Below are 24,418 nucleotides of genomic sequence, written 5' to 3' on the forward strand. Positions count from 1 at the left end.
GATGACAAAGAAAATATTTTGTGTGCTTTATACAACAGCACAAAGCTAATGACATTCTGAGAAGGCCTCCAGGCCAGGTCCAGAAGATGACAGAAAGTCACCGGCAAAACACCTGGCTCTGCACCGAAACAAACGCGCATGACTGAAGCCCTGAGAAGTCTCACGGTCAGCAGTGAAGAGCGCAACCAGCAATTACTGCCAGCGTGTGCATCCAGACATTTCATTACCTCCGACAGCTGATCTGGCCTGTAAAAATGCTTTAACAAGCCCTTCCGTTCACATCGCCTCCCCCGCGGTCCACCTGCTGGGAACACATCGCTACGCACAGACCTGTTCACAAGGACCAGACCTCTGCTGGCATAACGCAGCAACGCTGGACAACACCGCTCAGTCATTTTAAATTTATTCAGCTGCATTAATGTTCCTGCTGTACAGGCCTTTGGAACATGTACAGGACACTTACAGTACTCATTTCTGTGCTATGTGCATCACAATTACAGTCAAATATTAACCAAACACTGGCTTGCAGCTGCAGGGAGATAGTGGGATGTTCTAATTTAGTATTCAACAATGTTATTTGAGAACTCGGGTGAATCCATCAACACTACAGAGACGATGGTAAAAACGGTAAAAAAAGACCTCTTCACAAACAATAGATGGTGCTTCAGGCACAACACAAATGTCAGGTTACATGCTAGCCCTTGTGGGCATGGTAACTGTGATGGTAATCTGACATGAGATGGTCCAGTGATTTGACCTTTATCCCTATCTCTCTTCCTCCCCCTCCTTTTCTCTCCCTTCCTGCCTCTCTCTCACTATCCTTTTCTCACTCCCTCCTTCTCTTCCCCTCCTCCCCCTCTCATACTCCCACCGCTCCCACTCTCTCCTGCTCTCTCTTCTGCAGCCTGTAAAGCCTTCCTTCACATCCTGTTTCCCATTCCAGAATGTTCACCAAAGGCACTCTGACAAATTAACACTCAGCTCCTTAGCTGCTCCCAAGGCGGTCCGTGTCCCAGCTGAACAGTCTGGGGGACCCCCTGGAGTGCACCTCCAGAACGCTGCGAGCTCCATAATTGCTCCCCGCCTGCATGAACAGCCGGCCGACCTCTGCGTGATGTCACACTCGCGAGGGTGTTGGGAAAGGGCGGGGTTATTCTAGCCACCTCCTGGGGGCGAGTGAGGGACTCAGCGTGAGGCTCCCGCAGTGAGCACTGAGAGGGGGGAGGAGTCGCGGCTCTGTGGAGACCGTTTGCACCGCCGTTACTTTCAGAACCGAAGCGCAAGACGAGAGGGCGAAAGGCCTTCAGACTCTGAGGAGGCGGTCAGATTTCTCCCGCACGTCTCACAGCACTGCCCAGCGCTCCGCCCGCACTCAGACCCCGGGGGTTCTCCTGCGAACGGCTGAGGAACAAGCGGTGATTTTCCTTTACCGCAATGAATATTTTAACATGTTTAATGTGTCTAAATGGAGCCTGAGATCGGTACTGGAAGGAGGCAATTTGAAAAGATGAGCCCCCAGCGCTGGATGTGCTGAAGGGGACCCTGGGTAAGCGGGCCTCACAGGACCCATCTAAATGGGCTTGGTACTGTGCGGCCAACCGAACACTAGCCCAGGGATTCTTCTCCTGGAAACCAGTCCGGTGCCTTGGAAATCAAAGCAGCTCATGTTCTAGGTCACTTTGGCAAATTTGTAAGCTTAGCTCACTCTCTCTCTCACACACACACACACACACACACACACAGGTGTTCCGTTTCTGTGGCGACGGCGGTACTCACCCAGCTGCAGGGCGGCGCGCGCCTGGCCGGGCGTGGGCTGGGCCGCCAGGCGCAGGCAGTTCTTCAGGTGCATGGCGGCGGGCTGGAGCTGGGGGGAGGAGGAGGGGTTGGCCAGAGGGGCGGCGGGGCGGGACCCCGACCCCAGCAGCACCGGGCTGGAGGGCCCGGCCGACCCCGGCGAACCCGACGCCACCTTCACCCCCTGGGCCGAAGCGGGCAAGCAGGCGCGGGACTGCCCCACCGCGAAGGGGGCCCTGCGGGGGAAGCGAGACGGAAGGACCCCAGCGTTACCGCGGACACAGACAGGCAAACCCTTCATCTGCCTGAACCAATCGGCTCGCTGTTATTTCCCTCACCGCTGCTGTATGTCGTTCCGTTTTGTTGCAATTATGGCAAATCCACAACACCGCATCCTCACTGACATTATTCCAGAAAGCCAATAATATTGATGCCGCCCCCATAATCCTCACATCCTTGCAGCTACACACTGACTTCCTGTCGACAGAACGAAGACTGATAGCGGTTACGCAAGGCTGGAATTTACCTTTGGGTCCCCGCTGTCCGCTGGCTACAAGCAGCGCTTGTGAAAGGATTCAATCAGCTTACCAGACCCGAACAAGACGGCAAATGAATAAATGAATAATTCACTGAAATCAGTTTATGAAATGGCCGGAGCTCAACGTGTGCCGGGATTAAAAGTCTGCCCGACCTTAATTAAATTGGGGGGGGGGAAGCGGCTTGCCGCAGGGTTTCCGGGGTTACCGGCTCCAAAGACGCGCTCGCCCTCAGATACTCAAAGAGGCGCATCCGTGGAGACGCGCGGACGTTCTCGCTGGCTTCTGAGAGCGAGCGAAGCGCGAGCAGGCGCGTGGACCGCACGCTGCCTGAGGAGGCGAGAGGCAGGTGGGGGAGGAACGCTCATCAGCGATTTTCCTCAGACTGAAAAGATTAAAAGCCAAAAGCGCAGGCCGTAAGCAGAGCTCAGACGGAGAGGAGACGCGCGTCTGAGATGCCTTTGAACTGAGGTTGTAGCTTTGTAGAGGGACGCTGACTGAGACTGCTGTGAAGATGAAGATGCACAACTCCGGCCAATTATCCATTTCCAAAAATACATGCCTTTCCCGGACCGAGTCCAACTGCACAGCGTGTACCGGGACGGTTATGTAAGACACACTGGGGACCACAGCTCCCACAAACCAGGGAACGGAATCTATTTACACACACTTTCCATCCCACACCTGTCCATGGTATGTGCGCACAGCTGGATATTGTGTGTGTGTGTGTGTGTGTGTGCGCGCGTGTGCCTGAATGGTGCGTATGAGTGTGTGTGCGTAAGAGTGCGTGTGTGTATGTGTGCGTGTGTTGGTGTGTGTAGGTGTGTATATGTGAGCGTGTGTGTGTGTATGTGTATGTTGGTGTGTGTGCGTGCTTGCACTGAATGGTATGTCAGAGCGAGTGTAGCTGTAGGATCCACAGGGGACCCGTGCTGTCCTCTGTAGCTGTGTGTTTCTGTGCAAACCTGAGCACTCCTTCTGTTTACCCTCCTGCAGAAGCCACAGCCAGATCCCTGCTCGGCTGGCTCGGGTTTCAGGGTCTGCCATTGATTTGGCTGCTCTTTCCTTAAACAGCGCAGCCTCCTGCACCCCTGCTAAAGCGCTGCGAGCCTCCAGCAGCTTCAGAATGAATTAAGAGGGACGTGCATGTTTGGCCCAGTTACTTTCCCACTGCTCTCCACGTGGCTGCCCTCACTCCCGGGCTCAGGAGTGATAAACATGTTTGTCTATCTGGACCCGGAGCCGTTTCCTCTCACGCTGCGGTCACACAGCGGTCAGACGGGCGTGACGTAGTGAGCGAGGCATTTTACAGTACAGCACATTCAGCAGACGCTCTCATCCAGGGCAAGAGAACATGAGTGCATCCGCCCGAATAATGTGTGAAACCCAACCTGGACCCAGGGTGCCGCAGCGACTGAGGTATATGGAATATTATGTACCTGACACAGGGATGATATAGTGATGTAGGGATATGGTAGGGGAGATACAGTGATGGAGTTATATTGTATTCGCACCTGGACACAGGGGTGACGTAGTTCCCAGGGAAGACTCCGGAGGCACCGCTGCGTAGGGAGGTGCCCTTGAACCAGCCGTCCTGGCACTTTTCCGTTACACGGTACATCTCCCCCTTCCGCAGCTCCAGCTCATCGGCCTTCTGGGGCTTGTAGGCGTACATAGCCAGGTATCTGGGGGCAGAGACAAAGAGGTCAGGAGGGTGTCGTCACAGATTCTATACACTAATCAGATCCATACTCTTTAAATAATAATAATAATTTGGTGCCCAACGTGGGGCTGAGCACATTCAATTCCAACCCTAATCTGGAATGGCTGCGTGAACCACACTGCAGTTCAAGAGAGTGTAGACATCCATGGTTCTCCTCCAAAGAACTACAGTAAGCAAACACCACTAGAGAAAAAGATAACAATCAGAGAAGGGGGGGCGGGGGGGCACCATGGGAACAGTTTATTGCTCCATGGTCGAAGGCAAAAACACTGTTCTGCGTTGGAACAGGGTCGATACAGCCTGCTTCTGCACCGCAGCTCGTTTACGCTGCCTTTTGGAAGAACACTGCGGTTGCGTGCGTCCCATGTGTCCCGGAGGTCAGAGGATCATGGGAAGCGCTGAGAGAGTGCACTCAGGGCATAAACACTGTTGCACAAAGACGCGCTTTCCCAGAGTGCTGCTGGAGACACGGCGGAGCGAGCGTGGAACGCTCTGGCAGAGCGCTGTCGCCCCTCAGGGGAGCGTTCCGCTCGCTGGCAAGCGCGCGGCGCCCTGACTCTAATCAAGCCTGACAGAGAGGCACACAGAGAGCGAGAGAGAAAAAAACCAAGAGACGAAAAAGAAATCAAACCAGAAAACACAGTAAAATGCATCAGATTGCCTTTCCCTCACAAAGTGTTACACCACTCTCCACAAAATTTTTAAAAAAGAATGATAAACAACATCTCTGGAGTGTGGGGCCGAATTGGGGTAAGTACGGGGTAACCACGGCAACAGGTGAGGGGTCCGGCCCGTGTCGGCAGGCCGCGAGCGCTGAGTCCGGGGGACTGACAGACAGACAGACAGACGGACGGACGGACGAGGGGGTGAAGCGCCGTGTGGCCCCCATGCAGATCGGAAGGATGGCGGCGTGTAGAGTGCCACGGGGTGAGGTAGGGTGAGGCGGGGGGTTGAGGGAGTAGGGAGTGGCGGGGGGGGGGGCGACGCGCACGCCCCTGGGCAGGAGGGCGATGTGATCAAACGAGACGGCGGTACTTTATTACACAAAGCTCCGCGCCGCTCCCTCGCCCCCTCTCTCTTCCGCATCAATAAAACAATCGACAAAAAAAGGAATTCCATCACCCCGCCACTGAAATGGCATTCGTTTCCAAACCCTGGCGCATCAGCACAACGCGCTGCATCAAAAAATAAGGTATTCACGAGACCGCCAGGAACAGACAGCAAAAGCGAGGGCGTGGAATATGTACTGGGTGTGTTTTTGTCGCTGGAGTGGATTTCTGTTAAAATGCCTCTTGGGAAGAGAACACCCAACCACAGAACAGTCTGGTACTGTCGGCGCTGCCAAAATCAAAACCTTTAAACAGTAACTTACACACACAGCCAGAATGCTAATGCATACACACGCACAGCCTGACACACACATTGTGAAAAGCACAGCGGTAGAGATTTCCAAAGGTCTCGCTGCACAGCCGCCATGCGTAGCGTGTGCCCGTCAGCCATGCTTGATCGCGGCGCGGGGCGATGCGTAGCGTGTGCCAGTCAGCCATGTTTGATCGCGGCGCGGGGCGATGCGTAGCGTGTGCCAGTCAGCCATGTTTGATCGCGGCGCGGGGCGATGCGTAGCGTGTGCCCGTCAGCCATGTTTGATCGCGGCGCGGGGCGATGCGTAGCGTGTGCCCGTCAGCCATGTTTGATCGCGGCGCGGGGACGCACTTACATGTTCAGCGGCAGCTGGACTTTGGCGGCGGCCAGCAGCTCCCCGGCGACGGAGGTGACCCGCGGCGGAACGACCACGGCCACGCCCGACGTCCCGGCGAAAGAGGAAGAGTCCTGTGGGAGAGGGCGCTGTGGTCAGTCAGTACAGGGGGAGAGGCCAAAGAGAGAGCTGTCAGTGGCTAGGGGCCACGGGAGAGGGAGGGCATGGGCCCGCCTCCAGTGCTTGTAATGCTCGGGGTCGGATGGCAGGAGTACAAAGGGAGGCTGGTGGACAGGTGGGGGCAGTTTTACCTGTGAGGGGGCGTGGTGGACAGGTGGGGGCAGTTTACCTGTGAGGGGGCGCTGGTGGACAGGTGGGGGCAGTTTTACCTGTGAGGGGGCGCTGGTGGACAGGTGGGGGCAGTTTTACCTGTGAGGGGCGCTGGTGGACAGGTGGGGGCAGTTTTACCTGTGAGGGGGGCGCTGTGGGGACGGGTGTGGGGGCAGGTTTACCTGTGAGGGGGCGCTGGTGGACGGTGGGGGCAGGTTTACCTGTGAGGGGGCGCTGGTGGACGGGTGGGGCAGTGTTACCTGTGAGGGGCGCTGGTGGACAGGTGGGGGCAGTTTACCTGTGAGGGGGCGCTGGTGGACAGGTGGGGGCAGTTTTACCTGTGAGGGGGCGCTGGTGGACAGGTGGGGGCAGTTTTACCTGTGAGGGGGCGCTGGTGGACAGGTGGGGGCAGTTTTACCTGTGAGGGGCGCTGGTGGACAGGTGGGGGCAGTTTTACCTGTGAGGGGGCGCTGGTGGACGGTGGGGGCAGTTTACCTGTGAGGGGGCGCTGGTGGACGGTGGGGGCAGGTTTACCTGTGAGGGGGCGCTGGTGGACGGTGGGGCAGTTTTACCTGTGAGGGGGCGCTGGTGGACAGGTGGGGGCAGGTTTACCTGTAGGGGGCGCTGGTGGACAGGTGGGGGCAGTTTTACCTGTGAGGGGGCGCTGGTGGACAGGTGGGGGCAGTTTTACCTGTGAGGGGGCGCTGGTGGAAAGTTGGGGGCATTTTACCTGTGAGGGGGCGCTGGTGGACAGGTGGGGGCAGTTTTACCTGTGAGGGGGCGCTGGTGGACAGGTGGGGGCAGTTTTACCTGTGAGGGGGCGCTGGTGGACAGGTGGGGGCAGTTTTACCTGTGAGGGGGCGCTGGTGGACAGGTGGGGGCAGTTTTACCTGTGAGGGGGCGCTGGTGGACAGGTGGGGGCAGTCCCCGATGCGGGCGGCGGCGCGGGGGTCGGAGGAGCTGATGAGCACCGGCGCGCTGATCTCCATGGAGTGGCGGTTGTTCAGCGCCTGCGCAGTGCGCTGAGTCATGCTGAGCGCCGTGAAGGAGTGGCGCTTCTTGGCGTTCTTCTTGCCGTCCAAACGGCGGTGGATGGCGCCGTTCGGCCCGTTGCCGTTGACGGCAGGGCCCGGCCCGGAGCAGGGCCCGGCCGGAGAGCCGGGCTCGGTGCTGGGGCCCGGGTTGGGAATGGGCTTGCTCACGTCCATAAGCTGCTTCGCTGCTTCATTCAACTGAGATAGAGAGAGACAAACAGAGAGAGAAAGAGAAATAGAGAGAGAGAGAGAGAGAGAGAGAGAGAGAGAGAGCACACAAGTTACACTTATATTACCTTCATGTGCTGTCTGCATGTGAGCCAAGGAAAAGTCATTGAGTTGAATGAATAGGTTTCTAAATATTCAATTAAAGCAGGTCTGTCTGCTGTCGGGATTTACCCACAATGCTGTTCTGTGAAGTTTTCTGCAGTACTAGCAGATTCCAGATTCCTGCCGAGTGTCTGAATTGCTGCCTTATTTTATTTTAAAGCCGCTCAGAACTGACGCATTTCTACGGACAGCGTGTTCGCAGTCACGCCATGAGCCTCTGCGGTGGACGCAGACCTCCCGGCTTTTCCTGTTGCGAGGCATTTATCAGGCCTCCCCTGGCCAGTTATCAAGTACAGCTTGTCACCTGACTTCACTTAAAACGCTACAGCTACGGAATGGCTCTGAAACTGGCTAATAGAATCATAACCCTGAACCCAGAGGGCTTATATGAATGTCATGAATGCATAATTCAAGTCCTGAGCTGAATACGGAGCCGCGCAGCTGCGCCGAGACAGACAAGCATCTGGGGAATTTCATTTTACCACCTCCACCCCTACCCGTGAGCATACACACCCAGCCTCATCTTCCTGCTCAAATGACAAACAGAAAGCTCCTTCACCTAATTTACCATATTTACAGAAAATGGTATTCACATCTAACCCAGGTGAGAGCACATTAGCAACACACATACCGTACAGCATTAACTTCTGTGCGGAGAATTAACCTCAACTAACTAATAATAAAACGCGCAAACAGAACACAATCATGTGAACAGACCGGGATAATACAATAAAGGGTCAAAGTTCAGCAGGTCTGCTCTGATGAAGCAGTTCTGCTGCTGCTCGTAGTTTCTCAAATGCTGCAGCCATAGCAACATGACGATAAAAAGGGAAACCAGAGACATCAAAGGAAGCATCTTCAAGCACAGGCAGAGCGCGTGCAGGGCAGGCTTCTAATGAGAGACAACCTGGATTCTTTGTGTGTTCCCAGTCGAGCATTTAATACAGAAAGGGTTCCGCAGGACCAGCAGGCGCACAAACAGGCATGCCAGAGGAGTGCAGTTTTTTTCTGCTTTGAGCGGGAAGACAACAAGGCCTGTGCTGTCCTTGAATGTGCTCCCCTCTGCGTCAACCTACGCTGCAATAGACCAAAGAGCTCATTCAGAATGTGTCTTTGATCAGGGTGTGTGTGTTTATAGGAAAGCACATTACTCATAGCAGAAAAAATATATCATTGAAAGTGTTCCTCTGTTTTTTTAAACTACAATAACATGTTTCTGAAAAATTTGAAATTATGGAAGAAATGCCAAGAGAAATGAAAATGTCAAATCTGAAAATACGTCTTTTAGGGAGCCACTAAGCAAGACACGACTGACATTTCCAGCAAATTTCCGCTGCAATTTCACGCAAACTATATCAGACATGAATGCAAAATGTATTTCCCAGCTGGTGACAGTAATGAGAACAGGGAAAAACACACACCCATTTCAATGCCATGATAAACTGTGTGTGTACAGAACACTATTAAATATGTGCTCATTCTAGGAACACCATTTATTATATAAATTGAAGATCTAGGATAATTCAAAAGGGCTTCAAGTTCATTAAGAATTTGAAGCATTGATTTCTTAGCCCATTATGGGTAATCCACACACTTCGTTTTGCAATTTTACAAATGGGTCATTGACTTCACAGTGCAATGGAGTCTCCCTGTGAACATCTGCCATTCTAAAAGGTAACAGATTCAGCAGAAATCTTCTTGGGAAATATTCTTAAATATCAAAGTTAAACAACAAAAGCAAAAACAAAACAGCATTAGCCAGTCATGTTATTTGCTATTTGCATCTAGGATTATATAATTTTTACATTTAAAAAAAATATAATTTTAAGTGCCAATTGTACAACCTTGGGAAGGCGCTCAGTGGGTTGGTGCGAATGCTGACCACTAAGACTGAAAGACTGATTTGCACGGCATCCTGCTTGGCACAAGCCACACACAGGTGTGCAGTCGACCGGCCATGTCAAAGTATCAGACAGCTTTCAAATGCTATAAATAAGAAATGAGCGACCAGCCATTGATCGACTGACTGGTTTTTAATTTGGCCAATACGCCGTGGAAATATTAGACATAAAAATGTGAGCCAAATTCAAGCCCCGCATTGGAGCATTTCAAACATCGTTACTCCGCTCGTGTGAAAATGAGACATTAAGCAGCCTGACATTTTCAGAAAGAGCACGAAGACAGCCATTAAGCGAGTGATTTTTTTGGTATGATACAAAACATATAAATAAATGAATAAATAAATAAATAAAATTTTAAAAAACCTGACATACACTGAAATTATTTACGTAATTACAAAATAGATTGACTGGTCAGCCGAACAACATATGGACCTGGAATTAACATAAGCAATTATGTCTTCTCAAGCTCCCAATTATAAAATATGTAGATTGTCATTATTAATATCATTGATTCAAAAAGGTGCTTAGAATGTCACCTCCAATATATTTAAATTGACTTTTTTCTCTCTCTGTGGAATATCTCCCCTGCTGAACCTTTCCAAGCAAAAGGCTGTGATCAGCAATGACAACACGACTGGAACGTGCCTTGCAATCTGACTTTACTTACCTCAGCCACTCATAACTAAAACTGCTCTGTAACCACAATTATGACAGCTAATGCCTACCATAAGCTACATGACTTTTTCTGTGATTTTGCAGTCGCAGAGAAATTTTCAATATCAGACATCAAAATCACCAGAAATCTTTTAAAAAGGCTGTCATTAAACCCGACTTCGGTTGTCTGAAACTTGACAAGATAAGAATGTAAGAGTGTATCTATTTTAAGTTAAAAAGTTATTTCCACTGTGGTCCTCATTTGGCTGAAGAAGAGTGTAACTCCGTGGGGAGTGTGGCCCATTCACCCCATCGGGGTTCTCCACGGGTTTATCAGCTGCCTGGTACAGTATGTACCCAGCACTGCGCTGACCACAGAGCTGACCTGGCCTGAACACCTCACGACTCTGCTTTCAGAGCTGTTCCATGATTTGAATATGTGTTGAAATGTGTTATGTATTCTAAGACTAAAAACCACCCCCTTCGCTTCCTTTGACAATCTGATAGCTAACCCTTCCTCTGCAACCACACCAATGATAGCTAAGGCTGCTTTAACCACATGTTTGATATACAACTGTGTTGTTACCATGGTTCTCATAAATAGACAGTATGATATATCAACACTTCTTTTAGTTTACTTAATAAGAATACCTCTGACAATAGGATACACAGTAACTAATACTCTGGCAAATAACTCTGCTTCCAAGAGCATCAGGAATAACTGGCTGATGCATGAGGTCATGACTGCAATTGTGCGGTCTTTCACCAAAGGAAACAAGCGTCATTTAATTACAACCATTCCAGACACACCACTGTGATAGAAAATCACAGACTCATTCAGTGTAATGCCAGCGTAACACTGTCATTAGCTTTGCGGTAAATTTCTCTGCTATTGCACTGGAGCTCTTCCTTCCTCAAATTTATAACATGGCAAACCTGTTATGAATTCTCCTTGTTTTTCTTCTCTAATGCTGCCGGTGAAACACTCAGTGATGGTCCCTTTGCAAGGGCAGCATTAGGGATTGACTGAATGGGGACAAGCTCAGCGGGAAGGGTTGCACTGTGCTCAGCACTTTGAGTGTTCAGCAAATGACACATCTTCTACCCAGATTTTTTCCTGAATGTTCTCCAACTTAACTACAAATGCAGCAGAACCAACAGGACAAGCTGTTAGACTCTCCTACACACACTTTCACACAGGACACGCTCTACACTCTCCTACAGTACACTGTATGACAGCTTGCCTGGTACCCTCAGGATTCACAGTCACATTTAAATACATATTATATGTACTCGACTACCTGTTGGGCTTATTGGTTGGGTGCTCAGCCAGTAGGATTCTACCCTGCAGCACACCCTGGCAACCGCAGGAGAGAAGAGCATCAGCATCCACCCGCCATCTGCACCGACATCTTCACCCAGCTCTCACATGACATCTGCCAGCGAATCCTGATAAAGCCCTTTTCCCATCTGCTTCTCCTTCTCCCTCTCCCTCATTTAAGTGTGTACACTGGGACGCTGTCCATTCGGTGGGTTACAGCAATCACAACGGGAAAAAAAAAAACATTTAATGTGCATTTTCCTTATGAAAGGCCTATGAAATACAAATAAGTCGGGAAGCCATTACTTAGAGTACTTCTGCTTTGTGTGACAGGGGTCTCTAGGGGGGCTTCATACAGATCTCATTGGGGCTCCCATTTAAGGTAGCCACGCTTCTGATGCTATGTTAGTGACTGCCAATTTGCATATTAATAGACGCATTAAAAGGAACCAAATTACAAGTAAAACAGTGCTGATGTTTTGGCCCTCCGGTGACAAAGGAATGCATCTCCGGGGACGGACAGGAAGGGGCCCATATTTTCAGAAGGTCAGACACAGCGTTATACACTCATACATATTCATGCAATTACAGGCCAAAAAACACGGCAAGCAGCCACACAATATCTGATCTGCCAATACAGGGCTAGAGTGCTGCATACTACAGTGGATATGCTCCCATACTACAGTGGATATGCTCCCATACTGCAGTGGATATGCTCCCATACTACAGTGGATGTGCTCCCATACTACAGTGGATATGCTCCCATACTGCAGTGGATATGCTCCCATACTAGAGTGGATATTCTCCTGTACTGCAGTGGATATTCTCCTGTACTACAGTGGATATGCTCCCATACTACAGTGGATATTCTCCTGTACTGCAGTGGATATTCTCCTGTACTACAGTGGATATGCTCCCATACTAGAGTGGATATGCTCCCATACTACAGTGGATATTCTCCTGTACTGCAGTGGATATGCTCCCATACTGCAGTGGATGTGCTCCCATACTACAGTGGATGTGCTCCCATACTGCAGTGGATATGCTCCCATACTACAGTGGATATGCTCCCATACTACAGTGGATGTGCTCCCATACTACAGTGGATATTCTCCGGTACTGCAGTGGATATGCTCCCATACTACAGATATGCTATGTTAGTAATCATGTGTGATAACATGGTGGATAATACCATCTCACTTTTCATAGATAATTTTATCTCAATGGGAAAACGTGGTTAAATGAAGGATCGATCAAACAGTGTTGATGACAAATTGAGGCAAACTCGCACTGGTGAAGTGTTCTGGCCTGGGGTTTCGGATCACCGCACGATTATCATTTCCTACCCGTCAGAATTCCCCAAACGGACGGTGCAAACTGCCAGCGACGGACCGCGCGTCTGTGTTTGTTATTCAGGAGGAGCGGAGATCCTGCCCTCTCGCCCCGGTCAGATGGGCACTGGAGCGTCCCACAGCCCAGAGGGCATCTCAATCGATCGCTCGGAGCCATAAAGACATTCGTCCGGTCAGACAGATCACCTGCGACAGCCACAAACCTCAAAACAAGCGGCAGTCAGTGTCACAGTGTATCGAGCTGAAACAAAGACGTTATTGACAACCAACGGGGGGCAATGAAGCCCACAAATCTTACATTGCCAGCCCATCAAACCCATGATTAAAGGCACAGCAAAGATGTGAGACGAGCCCAGATCCGCTTCTCTCTGTGTGGAACTCCACACTTAGCGAGAGACACCGATGATGAAAAGAATGACACTGTATCTTAATGATAAAGACTGAAGGAAACCGAATGCACGGTCACGACAAATCAATTTCTACCTAATGCAAGTAGTAACAGCCATTGTTGTTTCTTCAAAGTCCGTCAGGTACGGAGTGCCTGCTCGCTTCTTGCTGCTCAACTCACACCTTTGCCACAGAAAAGCAACCCATGACTTCACCATTTCAATTGTAATCTTTTTTAAAAAAATGCATTGATATAACTTTAGTAACACTTCTCAAGCTTAAGTCCTGTACCATTTGGCAATTAGTACAATTAGAGACGGCCCAAATTGACTGTAATTAGGGTCTGTTTACGCTGTGTGACCATGCCTCTGCCTCTAGGGGGGTTCGCCTCCCACTGTTACTTCCCACAGCAACAGTGAATTTCTAATCGGCCTTTACCGATGCAGACTGGTCACATGGGAACTCATTAGGACACAGCTGAACTTTTAAACCTGATGTGTAATGCCATAAGTGCAGGCCAGAGAGAAGTGGAGAGGAAGGGTATCCAGAACTCCAGTAATCAAACGCCCTGATTATCCCTGATAACAAAGACCTCACCTGCATGGTAACCATGCAAGAGGGAGACGGCATAGACCGGCCGCAAAATGGCAGCTGAGAAACATAACGAAACCCCAGCGGAATGCACGCGGGAGTACCTCTGACACACGGAAACCGCGTGAGAAATAGAAGTGCGTGCCACAAGATGATATTTATTCCTGCTGGTTGTACGGGAAGGTGTAAATCTGCTCCACGTGGAAGCCGAAGGAAGGATTGTTGTCGGCAGTTCTTGAGGGTGTGGTCCTTCCAGCACGAGGCCAGGGCCTGTCACGGGACGTGTAAGCGTTGCTCCGCGAACCAGACAACGTTTGTCACGTTGTTTTATTTATCGCCCCCCGTATGAAACACGGTTTTAATCTGCTCCAACAGCAGCCCCGACACGTACTTGACTAGCTGGAAGCCCACTGCAACATGCAGTACATGGAGTTGTTGTTTCCTGCTCATTGACCCCATGAGAACACTCGCAGTGTTGATATTTTTCATAACATAAAAGTACCAAACTGTAACCGGTTTGACTACTCTGTGGATGAAGCACACAAATTAAGCTTAGCTGAAAAGTCTCCACACAGCTAGAGGATTACAAAATAAAAAAAACCTCTCTCACCACTGCCCTCCAGCAAAGTGGCAATGCTTCAGGAGATGTGTTGATACTTGAAATGTTTACCTCTTTTTCAGAATAGAATCAATACCAAACACTGATTACAGTATGCTTTATTAAAAAACAGTTTTTCATATTGAAAGTTAATGCTTATTTGATTGAATTAATGCTTTTTTTTTATTGTTATGCCCAAAAGGATTAAATACCTAATATTATTTCATTTTATCATTCCAAAGCAAAGCTGGCTCATTGCGAAACTGACGGTGCTTCAGGGAAACAGTGCTCTGGAACAGGAGCCTGGCGGCGCGCTCTGAGCCGGCACCCACACCTGCCGACGTGCAGAGACCTGGCGGGGTGAGGCACCGGGGCGTGGCGGCGCGGCGCGGTGCGGCGCGGAGAGGAACCTCCTCCGGCAGCGTGACCGGAATGCGAGCGGGAAGGAGCGCGCGCGGCGGGAGCTCGGCCTCACCTGCAGGAGGACTCCCGCCCCCGGCCCGCCGCACCGGGATTAAGCAGGATTGAAAAGCTAGTGACACGGAACTGAACTCCGCCGCCGGAATCTCAATGAGGCCTGGGTCGCGAGGCGGGGGGGAGAGAGAGAGACGCGGGTCTTTCCACGACTCGCCCTGCTGTCCCCCCCCCCGCCCCCCGCCCACAACCGCATCCTTTAAACACCTGCCAAATTCTGATAAAACTGCACTTCAAAACAAAGACAAAGAAATTCTCAATAGGGCAGTAAAAAGTCTTCTTTATGCTGGACTCAGGTTGCTATGTTCCTCTTCAATTGTTTTTATGGTAATTACTTTCTGGGGATAAAAAGGTTTCACTAAGACAGAGAACAAAGTGAAAAGTTTAATTAATTTGCCCCAAATGGCTGAGCCTGCTCTCTACGCAAACAAATTTACATTTGTACTAATGCAAGTGACATTTCACTGAAGGTGAAGGTGACTGTGCTGCACACTGTAAAAGAAAACAAACTGTTTATCTTAAACAAATAAAAGAGACAGCAAAATGTATGAAGCCACAATGCATCAAGAGCTTAGACAGGCAGAATGGCCTGTTCTCATCATACAGCCTAACCTTGCATTCTTATAATACACAAAACAGACACGCAGAAAGAACACAGAGTGGCAGCGTATTAATTCCCCCTCCCTCCTATAACCCATTAACCCCCCTTTCAAACAACCCGTGGAATAATTATATATCCTAAAAAGATTAAGACTGACAGACCAGAGACCTCTAATTAGCTTTGATTCATTAGATCAACATGAGAGAGGAGCTGAGGAGAGACAATCGGAGCCCCGCCCGCCCCTGCGCTGCAGTCCAGCTGGGGCACACCCCAATTCTGCACTCAGGACTGGCCACGCCCACCCATTAGCCCACCTCGGGGAGGCCACCTCTGAACCACATGACCCCAGCCTGCCTGGCCCCAGCCAATGGCCCAGTGAGTTCCACATTACCAACCCCCCACCCCACCCTCACCCAAAAAAAAAACTCCAGTGTTAGGAGACAATTGGAAGTGGAGGCTTAATTATAGAGCTTTCTCTGTCTAATAGCCCCCTCCCCCCCACACTCCACACTTTTGTATGCCTCTGCACACTGCTGACAAAGGCAAATCTTCCCCGTAGCCAAATTACAGCTACCCTTTACCCTGAAGTGTGACACGTAATTAAAGCTAAACATCAGCTTTGACCCCAGAGCACTGCGGTCAGAATGATCAATTATAATTTGCCTGACACAATCCATATTAATTATGCAAAAGTACATTCATTTCTTCTCCCCTCCTCTCATCATTTCATAAACACGCTAATTATGCTAGCAGCCGCACCCGGGTTGCACCAGTCCATTTTCCAGTTTACCTGACTGACTCCTGTCGACCGGTCAGCGCTAGGGCGTAACTTCAAAAACTTGGACCGTTATATGGCATTCCCTCACTACTACAGCCTCCTCATTCCCTTGCTCCTAGTCTGAAATAAAGGCGTCGGCCATCTTCAGGGATGTCCCAATTTTCTCCAATTGTCTGTAACAATTTTTATAATTTAACAGTGCGCCTTTTGAAAATTATGGGGAAAAAATATAATTTACATTACCTAGAAATAACATATTTCATAGATATCTTACAACTTGTTAATAACTGAAGGTAAAATAAAAAAGCTATGCACAATAATAGCATTACCATTTGGCACAAATACACAGTACATTTGTACACACTCCCATTTATAACTGCAAATGAATATGTATGGTGTTGGCATTTCTGCAAAGTAAATGGATCTATTTGATGTGATTAAAGCCATCTAGCTGACAAACAAGCAGGGCTTAAGTGAATTTAATTTAAAATACAATTGAGTTGCAAAGGGCAATAAAACAGCTATAGAGACAGCAACCCGACAAATAATTTGTAGCTGGCAGAGGTTTAGGCCCTTGCTTTCAGGTGCCCTGGCACAAAAGGTCCAGCACTACAACACCACTGCCCCTGCTGCACAGACAGGCCACAATGCTTTCATACATTAACCACTGATTCAGTTCAGTTCAGGCACCTTTTTCCGACCTGCATATCATTTGGATGGACTGATAATGGACACGTGATCAGATTGACAAATTCACATAACAGCACATTGCAGAGACCTGCACAATGAAGAGGTTTCCACAAGCACAAAGACTACAAACACCCAAAGGACTGAGTCAGCAGTTTCTGCAGCTCATGTAAATACCTATGCAGTACAAACTCAGCTTGATGAAGGATATATGTTGGTACCCGTGCCAGTGTACATGGCTCGGAAAAAATGTTTTTGCACCAAACCCCACTCTGCATTGTCTCAAACCACACTCTCTGCATGGTCCCAGTCCATTTACTGCCTGTGCGAAACACGGTTTGCAGCCTTCCAGTCAGATTTGCCACACAAGCCCCCGATGTTATTACCATTAACAACACTGCCATAAATTTCTCTCTCTGTGGATTCATGATTTAAATGACCAAATTTTGCCAGTAATTTCAAATATACTCCAGTAGGATTTCATTCAATACCACGTGTCAGTCAGACCTATCGTAAGTGCTGGTGGAAAAGTACAACAGCATCACCCCACTCAGGATATCGCCTTGTGACCTTTTACCTTTTGATTTATGACCCTGTTCAGACAGCAAGACACTTAAATATAGCGCAGAACACATACAGCTGTAGGGTTAATTAAACAGGGTGAATACAAACTGATGTATCCATATATTAAAAAAACGTGGAAATAAACTACATTAGATGTAAATGGAACTGTTTATTTTCAGTTTTGTATGAACCCATAGTCACGCTCCAGTCCATTTCAACCCCTCATTTGCTGTTGGATCCCTACTGGGTTTATGGTTGTGCAAACACATTGGCCCGTCCCTGTACAAACCCACCCCTCCGGACCCCCCTCCCCTCGGAGCTACTTCACAGCAGCCTCCACTCCTTCACCCCCCTCCATCTCTCACCTCCCCACTTTCCTAAACACAGCCCTGACCTCATCACCCTTCCTCTCCACCCCATGCACCCGTCCTCCCCTCTACCACTCTCTACGCTCCTCCCTGTGCGTCTCCATTCTACATCTCTCCCCTCACCCCCCCTACCCCCCAACGCCTCTCCCTCCCAACACCACCCACTCAGGTCCACTTTTTCCTTTCCCGACCTCCATCTTTCCTGACATGATTCCACTAACAGGGTAGGACAGGTCAAAGCAGAGCTTTATGAGTTCTATAAAAGGCCTGTTCTGTAAGCGGGACACCCTTCCCCAGAAAACTGTTTTTCTCGCACCATCCCGTCACTGGAACCCATAACTCTTCCGAACAGTTTCAAAGCCTCTGGTGCAGTGTTTAACCCCTCCCCCTCACCACACACACACACGCACACACACACGCACGCGCACACACACACATGAGCACACACACACATAGACACTCACACACACATGCACGCACACACACACATGAGCACACACACACATAGACACTCACACACACACGCACACACACACACACACACACACACACAAATGCGCACACAGGCACACACATATGCACAAAATAGGACTCTTACCTCCACATATAAAATCGGAAAAATTCCAATTTTATCTCCCAGCATTCCCTCTGCCCAGTTGTCGTCCACTCTCCGAATCACGGTCAGAATTTCATCCTGCAGAAAGAAATAAATAGATAAATCTCTCACTCAATTACTGCCAAAGTTATGAGGAAAGTCAAGTGCCTTTCTCATAAAATCAATCAATGTTACTATTTATTAGCCATCTATATTGAAATTCAAAGCATGTTAATAAGGCATAAGAGTGGCAGTCATTAAGTCTGTGAAATTTCACTTTTATACACTTGGATGGTGAGTTACACTGCAGTATAGCTCCGCTGATTTATTACATGAAGAGGAGCATCACGTTCCACTTCATTGTGTTCACAAGATCCATGAAATGAGTTGAGATTTTTCCTTTACAGACTACCATAAAATGATAATAAACCCATATTTCTTCACAGTCTAAGGTGAGTCCCTTAAAAACAGGAGGGACCACAGACCTGCCGTACTGTAGGAACGTGAGGACGACCGTGAACCGCACGCCTCCTGTGTCAGGGGTGGGAACAGATCAACTCACTGACACAGGAAGAGGGAACATGTGAACAGGAAGTAGGAAGTGTGAGTAGTCTAAATCCAGGGCTTGGCATAGAGAAGAAGCTAAGGTACATTAGTTAATGTCTTTCCATGAGACATCCTATAAGTGTGGACTATACTTTCTCAACACTTTCATTTAAAAATCGACACACATGCATGCACGCCCATATACACACACCCACACACAAGTATAATGTAAATCACTGTTCTTTACCTTTGTACTATCGATCAAAAATACTCTAGAGAGCCATACACTTAGAGAATTCATAATCAAGTACCGGTCAAAGATGATCTAATGCCTGCTCTTCAGACAGAATGCTGCTCAGCCTGACCCTGACATTATTCACAGAACAGGGAGCACGAGCTGCGGCCCTGACACTGAATCAGACAATGCGCTGGTCAGTAGCCTCTGACTCCCCTGTGATTAGTGGTTTAATCAATGCGCTGGGCTACGCTGGTCGAGGCACGGAGAGACCATACAGGTGTGGAAGAGAGGTGCCATGGCACAAAGGCATGGAGAATGGTTATGTGATAAGCCAAAAGAACTGAGGAAATTAGTTTTCTTGTGAAGTTACAATTATTGATAAATCGGTCTCCTACAGGAGGTGTGCAAAACACTTTTCTGAGGATTTATTTTTTTAGATTATAACCCTACTTTACACAGAAATGAGCAGTAGTTCTGGTCCCAGGTGATGTGTAACAGGAATATGGAAGCAAATGGTATGGAGTAAGAAAACAGACCAACAGTGTGGCCTCAGAATGAATCTAGGAGCCACCCCCCACCCCCACACCCCCCCCTGCTGGCCAAAAGGGCCTGCCGCTAATGACACGCCTGGGGAGGGCTGGGATTTCAGTAATTGACCCATCTGCTGTGAAAGGACCCCCACCCCTCAGTGTGGGATTAAGGGTTGGCAGAGGGCTGTCTCCCTGCTAAATTCATTACACAGGCGCTGGGTCCATGGGGGTGGGCCGGGGGGGAGGTTGGGGGGGGCAAAAGGTTGGCTCCTCTGCTCCTTGATTGGCGGGGGGATATGGTGGGGGCCTAACACATAGGGGAGAGGGAGAGCGGGGGGGGGGGGGGAGTACCAGGGTAAGGAAGGCGTTTCGCTCACGAGGCACAATAATGATGCATTTTTCATCGACTTGACCCTCTCCTCTTTCCAACCATGAAGAAGAAGCAACCACGAAAAAGATAATCACCCTGCCATTCCCACAGGGGCGAGAACAGCCACTGGTACCACCCCTTAAAAATAAATAAAAATAAATAAATAAATGAAGGAATTGGACACTGATGTGTCTCTCCTCTCGGCCAGGCCAGAAGCACGCTGGGTCCAGCTGGCCGCGCTCCACTGGGTCGGGTTTCAGCGTGGAGAGGGAGGGTCACTGTGTCAGCTCAATTCCCTCACTGTAAATCCTGTTCAGGGGGCTGTGTGCCTTCAGTGCCAAGACGCAACCCAAGAGCTGGGTATTAAGTATAAGTAAGTGAATGTGCTTCCCTGTTGCTATATCATTTTTATATAGTCAGGGTCAGTGGTTTAGCTACCACCAGCGGTGGAACAAAAATGTAACAGGTGTTTCAGTTTACAGACCTGATTCAGTAGGTTATGTGACATTTGATGCAAATGTAAACTGTTCTGCAATAAAGTAACTGTTAAGCAAGTTTTATGCTTTCCCTTCTGACCTGACAAGGAAAAGCTCGGTAATCGCGCTCGAGCTTAGTCTAATTCCCCAGAAGAGAGGAACCACCCTGCTGCCACACACCGTGAGCAGCTTCCCTGTGCTTTAAGGACAGTTTCTCTGCTCTGCTCTGTTCTGGTGAACTCCAGCCCAGTGCCACCATTTCCTTTTGAAGAATGCACAAGAAAAACAGCGAGCTTGGTGTTTTAGTCACCGCTCCCTGTGACACGGGACGCAGGAACTCTTCAGATTCAACAGCTCCATTGTGTTTGGAGAAACACAGTGAGCAGAAACGCGGTGAGCAGAAACACAACAACTCTCTTCCAGGTGAAGAAGGGACCAGTCAGGGAAACAAATTAAGTTTTGACTGCAGCGAGGCGAAGCGATGCACGCCTCTGTTCTCCCCCGCCCAGGAGAGACGCTGCGCTGGGGGGGGCGCGGGAGAGGCGGGAGCAGACATCTTCCGCGCCAGCGAACTCGATCTGTCCACAGCCAGCTCCGTCTCCACATAATTACACACATTATGCAGCTGCCCCGACTACCTGGGAACAGCCTCGCTGAATGCTTAATGCACTCTGGGTATCGCTGTCATACTCGGAGCGATTTGAAAGAAGATGAAAAGGCATTCTGCTCGGGCTTTTGTCCGCAAAGACTGCCGCGCGTAATTATCCCCTCATCTCAGCGCTGCGATCTTTTCTTGTTCTGGCAAAAAAAAAAAAAAAAAAAAGTCTCAAAATTAAAATCAAGCGCGCCGTCTTGACAAATATCAGCGCAGCGAGGATAGCGACCGGCCATTGTTCAGAGGCGGGCGGGTTGTTACGAAACGCCCCGTTCCGAAGAAGAACAGGAAAAACATTTGATTAAATAAACGCACTCCGCAAAAGACAATGTTTTTAAAGTGACGTTAAGAACAAAGAAGCGGAATAAAGCGTGGAAATTCACCCGCACTCGGGCACGCCCGCGAGACCAATGAGGAGGACATGGTGCAGAACCACTGCATACACACACAGCTTTATTACAGACCAGCTCCGCACTCAGCTGGTCTTTACCGCGCTTATTCTAATGTTATTTATAGCCGGTGTCAGATGCCTACCTTGTCAGAACGTTGGCTTGAGAATAAATGGGAGACAACAGGCACTAGCTTAGAGACCCTAATGCTCTATACCTGGGAGGAAAGGATTGGGACAAAATGTTGATTATTAAACTATCTACATACTGTATTACAGGCTCGGACTGGCACCTTAATTTGAGACTTTTTAAATATTTCACCAGGAGACCACTATTCAATTACTCTTTACTTCCATCAGCACTGACACACTTGTTAATAAAAAAAGCAAAATGTCTCGGTTTGTTCTGTCTCATCAATATTTATGAAGGAAAGACAAAGAACCCTGCATAAAATAACAAGATAACGAAATTACATTGCTGACAAGTGGGAGAGAAAGCTTATCTCTTTGCAGCAACCCCTGCAAAAAAAAAAGTGGGCTTAAGGTTTGCTCCTGGGAGTCACAGAACACTCAATTAGTATTTAATACAAATGTACAAACTAATAGCCTACAAACGAGGTGGAGTGGCTAATTAATAACATGTTCCACATTAGCAATGGATACTTGGAAATTTCTGAAGAAGCACAAATCTGAATAACATTGTGAATTCTTAACATGATATAACACAAAGGTTTTTTTTGGTGATTTACGGTACCATGTGACTGAGTCTGGAGTACACTGTCCAAGATGAGTTTGTAACTGTGCAGCATTCACTGAATTCTGGAACTGCTGTACACAGTGGAATATAGGTGATAACAAGCACGCGTATTTTAATTTAACAGGTTTAACCTGCGCTTTTCCAGAGATCATAAATATTATACAAATTTCTATCTATTTAAATGTTTATGTGTTAGCAAAGCGAACAAAAATCACAATAACTGACTGCCGGCAGGGGCTACAATATTAACAGAATGCCATCTGTCACAGTCTCTGGAAGAAAACCTTCCTTTTGATGCTAACTTTGTTATGCCAGAATAACAACATTTACAACTGAGTGTTTTATTTAAGAGACAGAGCTCAGCAGATTGCCGTTGTTTTGAAAGGTGGAGAATTACTGAAACATAATGCTTCATGTTGAGAATAAAAAGCTCTGAGACTCTGAGACGGAATGCGGGATCTCGGACAATGAGATTAGCAAACTGACGAGCGCTTTGATGTGAGCCACTGTGTGTAAATTAAACTGGCTGCTCCCCTAATGAAGCTGTAATGAGAACAGGGCTCAAGGTGAAAACAGAGTCTACTGTTGGAGTGAGAGAGAGAGTGCGAGAGAGAAAGGGGGGAGAGAGAGGGGGAGAGACAGAGAGAGGTGGGGAGAGAGAAAGAGAGACAGATGGGGGGCAGTAGCAGAGTGTTTCAGAGTGCAGAAGAAATGTGGTTCCACACCTATGGCTACAAGGAAAGAGAAGAGAGGAAAATGTGGACAGCTTATAAAGCTTATACATGTTCTTTGGTCTTAATTTATATTTGTAGTTTTTTCGCTGTGCTGTATGGTTTGGCAAATTTTAAAATAAGCCTATTATGTCAGCAATGCATTACAGAATTAAGAGAGAGACAGAGGCAGAGAGAGAGAGAGGGTAAGAAAAAGAGAGAAAGAGGGTGTGAAGGAGAGAGATGGAGAGAGAGGCAGAGAGAAGCTCGGCGGCTGACTGCATCCTTCTGAGAATGAGAGCAGGGGAGTTTGAACGAGTACACCAACATCCATATTATTGATTCAGCTAAAAAAAAAAAAAAAGTGCTGGCTGTCTTCATAAATGCCAGGCCTCCTGCCTGTGACAGAGCCCATAGTCAGCAAACAGGCTTGACTGATTACCTTGGTGAAAGTCAGGCAGTCCTTGTCCTGGTCCTTGTCCTTCATCTCAAAGTCATACAGGGCCTTGCCCTGGGGTGGGGTCTGGGACAGGGGCTTGATGCACTGGATGTAGCTGGCGGGCAGGAAGCCATGGCTGCCATTCAGCTCCCCGTGGTACCAGTTCTCATCCACCTTGCGGCGCAGGATGATGATGTCACCCTTATTGAACTTGAGGTCACCTGGTTCCTTGCCCTCATAGCTGTAGAGAGCTTTCCCACAGGGCAGCTGGGGAACATTCTGGAAAGAAAAAAGAAAAATAAAACATCACATACAGTCCCTCGGTGCCATAATTATAGGTTTGCTGAAGCCCAGCATTCCCATCAGTGCGAGTAGTGTGAGCTGAGGTGAATTTATGTGAGGAAATTTTATCCTGCAACTGGAATGTTAATTTTGCCCTGAAACCATGACATCACCACTGCAACCACATCTGCGTTGCCAAGGGCTACAGCACAGATTACAATACATTCAGTTATGGGATATTTCCCTTCACAAGACTTTATATTTAGGCATTTAGCAGGCTCTTATCCAGCATACAAAATGCATACAGGAAGGTTCAGGCAATGAAGAGCGAATGCCGGATCATTAGGGCCACAACAGATAGTAATACCTGTTAAAACCTAACATATTAAGGAGCAGTAAATACGTAAACCTAAAACATAAAGTCAAGCACCACAGTAGGGTTCAAGAGCGAAACTGAGATGGCAGCGCTTCAACTAGCAAATGGGTGTGAGGTCACAGTTTTAGAAACAGCATAGGCGGGGCTAGTAATGTCAAAAAACATGCAAAGTTCAAAATGAGGTGAGCCGAGATGCCATTTAAACAGGCGTGCTTTCAGTCTGCCAGAAGGCAGACATTGGCTATGGCTAAAGTGGTTTGGGGGAAAAAATGACGCTTGGCTATGCTGCCCTGACTACACAAAAGCTCATTCCACCACTGGGGGAGAAAGGGGGGAG

The 24,418-nt window shown here is 48.7% G+C and overlaps 1 protein-coding gene across 1 annotated transcript in view; it reads right to left on the bottom strand.

The window, feature by feature from the left end:
* LOC135240517 (E3 ubiquitin-protein ligase SH3RF3-like) overlaps positions 1–24,418 on the bottom strand; it is a 112,589-nt gene that overhangs the window by 14,457 nt on the left and 73,714 nt on the right. The window contains exons 2-7 of the mRNA XM_064310067.1: positions 23,427–23,702; positions 18,318–18,413; positions 6,970–7,311; positions 5,771–5,883; positions 3,845–4,015; positions 1,777–2,030 (exon numbers count right to left, since the gene is read on the bottom strand). Of these exons, the coding sequence (XP_064166137.1) occupies positions 1,777–2,030; positions 3,845–4,015; positions 5,771–5,883; positions 6,970–7,311; positions 18,318–18,413; positions 23,427–23,702 (1,252 nt within the window). The remainder of the gene's footprint in view (positions 1–1,776; positions 2,031–3,844; positions 4,016–5,770; positions 5,884–6,969; positions 7,312–18,317; positions 18,414–23,426; positions 23,703–24,418) is intronic.

The sequence above is a fragment of the Anguilla rostrata genome, chromosome 15 (genome assembly GCF_018555375.3).
Source record: "Anguilla rostrata isolate EN2019 chromosome 15, ASM1855537v3, whole genome shotgun sequence".
Taxonomy (NCBI): domain Eukaryota; kingdom Metazoa; phylum Chordata; class Actinopteri; order Anguilliformes; family Anguillidae; genus Anguilla; species Anguilla rostrata.